Here is a 4,504-nt window from a genome sequence, read left to right as displayed (position 1 = left end):
TAATCTTTTTACCCTCTCTCTCTCTCTCTGCCTCCAAATCCACCACATGGCCAGCGTCGGCATCCACCCCTACCACCAGCAATAGGCCCCGGCGGCAGCCCCTCCTCCTCCCCCGGCCGTTGCGACGGCGCCGCCAGAGAGAGAGAAAGGGTAAAAAGATTAACCAGGGCTATTTTAGTCATTTTGGTCTAAATTGATGTCATTTTGAAAGTTTAGGTATGAAACTGATTAAAAAAAAAGTAGATGTATCAAACTGATTTTAGACTTAAAGTTCAAGGTAGTAAACTGAAATTAACTCATATTTGAATCTCAATAACATCATATACAAGCAAGTTTTGGTGAATTCATAGCACTAGCACTAGTGCAAGTGCATGTTAACACGCAATGGAGAGAATGACGTAGAAAGTAATGTACATTCGTATGTACCAAAAAGTACCCTCTAAAATTTGATAAAAAAAGAATTCAGTATTAGAGAGCAAGCCTCTTATTGTATAGATATAAAAATAGGACTAAGAATGATGATACCAATTATTTTTTAGTAAAAAATGGTGACCGAGTGAACTAACACTCCTAGGTCGAAAACAACTTGGATATGCCTCTCACCGAATGGAGGTTTTTGAGATAGACAATTCTGCTATACAGTGCCGTATAGCATACAATTTACCATGGGTAAAAGGAAGTTGTCAGACTTTCAAATACCAAAAAACCTAGTCAAACATGTTTGGCCTCATATGATAAGTGCATGCATGTTTTTTTGTGTAGAATACGTGCCTCAAAAAGAAAACCTTGGGCATGCAGGGTGCATGGGAAATAGAGGAAGCTACACTTGTCTATGAAATCATCACCTTGTATATGAGGAAGAGAGAAAGAGAAGAGACGGTACGCTTAGAGAAAGAAAAAATCTCAGTACCTCTCTCTCAACTTGTAAACTTCGTCTCTTAGTTTGTAGTCTCAATTTGTAACATTTTCAGTATCAATAAAACTTTCTCAGTTCACAACAACTATCTGTTTTGATTTCCTCAAACATATGTTCATATCTCCGAACTACTACCTTCACCATAATATGTACATGCACAAGGCTTGAACATCTACTGCTATCTTCTTGTCCGAGAAGATTGCTTAAACATCAGAGCCTTAGTTTAGCTCTATAATAATATAATTATTGAACTAATTTCAGTTTACCTCTATCAACTTAGGTCGATTATCATGTTAGTCATTCTTCTTTCAATTTCATCAAAAACACCCCTCAACTCCCAATTTTCATCAGCCGCGCATGTCCAAACCTCCAATCTCACAACATTCTGAACATGATAGATGGATGAAAAGATGAAAATCGGCGAGTGAATAAACAAAAACCAGAGCAGATGAGTATCTTAAGGAGATTACTAAAGTATCAGTACCAAAGTCTTCATTTTAAGTTGTTTGTTTATAGTAGGCAGGAAAAAACAAAATATCATAAGGACATTACTGTCCACTTAAAGTAAAATAAAATTACTTTACTTGAATAAATAATAAATAAATAATGGACGGACTAGATTTATGAGACATGTCATACAATGCGGCACAGCAGCCACACCCTTTTGAGATACCTCGTACCAATTATGTGCGAGTCGAGTTCGTATCAAAAAATTATGTGCAAGTCACAAAATGGAAGGTGGGCCAGACATTCAGGCCCAAAATAGTAACGGCCCAACGAGCCCTTGTTACAGAAGCTGAAGAAATAGAAATTTGGGAGCGAAGCTTGAACAAAAGGTTTGCTCAGTGTTGAGGTTTTGCTTTCTTCTTCTTCTTCACTGCTAAACTCGGCGATTTTTCTGAGCTACGAAGAGGCAAAAAATCGGCGATTAAATGTTTGAGCAATTAGGGTTTCTGACAAATTAAGCAATCCTTTCGAAAATGATGTCTCCAAGGCCAATTTCTGAAGATCGAGGAGGATCTCCCCAACATTTCAGGTAAAACCCAAATTCAAAATCTCTGCATTTTGGGTTTCAAAACCCTAATTTAGTAGTGTTCGATGTTGAATGTGAGGTAGATGTGTGAATTTATATGTGAGGTTTATTGGGTTCATCAAAGTATCAATTTTTTTTGTTGTTGTTTTTTTTTAATAAATAATTTCTGGATCTTGCTTTGCTTGGCGGTGAAGGTTTCAAACAATTGGAGTAATTGAAGAAGCATGGTTTAGAAGGATAGAATGGAAGAACTAGTGTTAAGTTTCGTCTTATTCGGCACAATGTAGAACATGGTTGCTGTTGATTAGGTATAGATTAAGTAGCGAGTAATTTGATTTTAGTCATATGCTTGTAGCCAAGACAAGGATAGTTATTTAGTCCCTATCTTACTCTGATATCAATAACTTGGCTGATATAGTTTACGACTTAGTATTAAGTTTTATGGTTACCTCTTAGGAGAAAGAAGGGATTAACAGGTGAATCAGCGGGAGATTAGAGAGGATAGTTGCAGCTAAGGATTTCTAAATTTTCACTTTTAAGTTTCTGAGAAGGAGCGTTTTAGCATCAGGGGTGGTAGAGAAATTTTCCTGTCGAGATAGTGTTCAGTGTTGCAGGATGTATGTGGCGGCTGCATGGTCTTTGTTGCTGTAACCACAATACATCTTGACTACGAATTATTGTTTTGGTGTGCTAGAGCGTAGAAGGGTATTGTTTTGGCTTTTCATATTCTATCAGTGAGATTAGTATTTCATGTGTTTGTTATTTGTTTCTTTTCAACTGCAACTGATTTTACCAATGAACTTTCCTCCTAACAGGCACACCCCTTTGCAAGTAATCCATATTGTCGGAAATTTCTTGAGAATATGGTCAATTTACTCCCTGTACCGGTACTTGTCTCAGACGGGGGCTTCGGTAGTACTTTTTCTCTTCACTTGTCTGATCCCAGCATCCATCCTATTTCTAATTTTGCAAAAGCCTTGGAAGGGCAGGCCGCTCACAAATACACAGGTTCCTTAAGTTGTTCCTTTCATTAGAATTTAGATGAAAAAGTATCAAAGAAGTTACAAAATGGTTGCCGGATTCTTCTTAAGTAGTTCCTGATGTTTTCAGGTGGTTCCTTCTATTATAAATGGTGGTATAACAGCTCTGTACTTTATTTTGTGGGGAAAAGGCCTCAAATCATGTGGACCTCTTAGGTAGGCTCTCTTACACTAAATAAGCACTTCAAGTTGCCTGTTTATACAAATTTTAGTAGTATAATTATGATTAAGCTAATTTCCTTTTTCTTGTTTGTTCCAATTATGTCCATTGGGTCACTAAGAAATTATAGTGATGAGTGAGATGAAACCCATAACATATCTTGCCTCCGTATTATAGTGCTGCCTATTAGATGTTTTTAGTACTTTAATGAACAATCGGCCGGTGGGAATAAACATATGATGACTAGATTTCAAAATGGACATAATTTGAACAAACAGAACTAGATTCTGTTATGATGAAGTAGAGCTGATTTTAATTTTTTTTGTCTGTCAATATTATGCTAGAGCTATATTGGCAGAGTATTCTGGTGCTATCCTTGGAGTACTCTCTGCAGTATTGTATGGGCGGAAGGGCCACGCTTGGAAAAAGGTAAAATTCTCAGATGCTTTGTTCCTCTTATGGATCTGACTTTCTTAGGCTGTTTGCTTCATGTCAATTGCATATGATCACTAATTAAACGTATGTTGCTCTCTAGAGCGGTCTTTTTCTCATTTCATTAGACTTATTCAAAGTTGAACGGAGATGCCAAAATTTTCGTCTACAACTACATTAAATGTTCTACTTTTATATTCAAGCTTTAGTGAAGGCTTGTCCAGGAATAGGAATAAAAGATCTACTGTCCTGGTTATGTTATATCAATTTGTTTTAATTGAAAGCTAAGAGACGTTGGATTCTTGTAAACTCAGATGGAGTAATGACTTTTATTTTGTCAAGATTCAGTGAAGGCTTGTCCAGAATTTGGACTAGAAGATCTATTGCCCTGGTTATTTGAGAACAATGATTTTAATTGAAAACTAAGAGATGTTAGATTCTTGTGAACTCATGGATCCTTCTTCGTTTGTACCAGATAGGTGGGCTTATTGCAATGGTGGCATCTTTCTACTTCTTATCTCAAGGGTGGGCCACAGAAACATACTCTCCATTCTATATCCTCTCTTAACTCTTCTTTTTCCCATCTTATTATTTGAATGCGTGCTAATAAGTGTCTCCTTCCATACCTTCTTTCCTTTTCACTTTCAAAAATAGTGATCATGTCTTTTATTGTGTAACTTGACCTGAAATTACCATTTAAAGATAACCTGGACGCTGAGGTTCAGCCAGAACAGGTGTTAGGTATGAAAGAGATGGCAATTCCAATCTTTGCTGGAATCTTATCAGCATTGAGGAGGGTGATTGCACGGCGTGTTTCATTGAAGGTGATGAATCTTGTATTAATCTATTTTACCATTATTGTGTTCATACTTTTTGATCCTATTAAATCTGAGTAATATATATATATATATATATATATATAG

At 36.6% G+C, this 4,504-nt stretch overlaps 1 protein-coding gene across 1 annotated transcript in view; it reads left to right on the top strand.

Annotated features, from left to right (window-relative positions):
- Positions 1–1,731: 1,731 nt before the first annotated feature.
- LOC101300481 overlaps positions 1,732–4,504 on the top strand; it is a 6,543-nt gene continuing 3,770 nt past the window's right edge. Inside the window, exons 1-6 of the mRNA XM_004306813.1 lie at positions 1,732–1,952; positions 2,765–2,957; positions 3,060–3,145; positions 3,494–3,578; positions 4,057–4,135; positions 4,275–4,405. Of these exons, the coding sequence (XP_004306861.1) occupies positions 1,897–1,952; positions 2,765–2,957; positions 3,060–3,145; positions 3,494–3,578; positions 4,057–4,135; positions 4,275–4,405 (630 nt within the window). The 5' untranslated portion in view covers positions 1,732–1,896. The remainder of the gene's footprint in view (positions 1,953–2,764; positions 2,958–3,059; positions 3,146–3,493; positions 3,579–4,056; positions 4,136–4,274; positions 4,406–4,504) is intronic.

Source organism: Fragaria vesca, linkage group LG7, assembly GCF_000184155.1.
Source record: "Fragaria vesca subsp. vesca linkage group LG7, FraVesHawaii_1.0, whole genome shotgun sequence".
In the NCBI taxonomy this organism is placed as follows: domain Eukaryota; kingdom Viridiplantae; phylum Streptophyta; class Magnoliopsida; order Rosales; family Rosaceae; genus Fragaria; species Fragaria vesca.
Note: the sequence above shows the minus strand (reverse complement) of the source record. Positions and strands in the feature narration are given on the sequence as shown.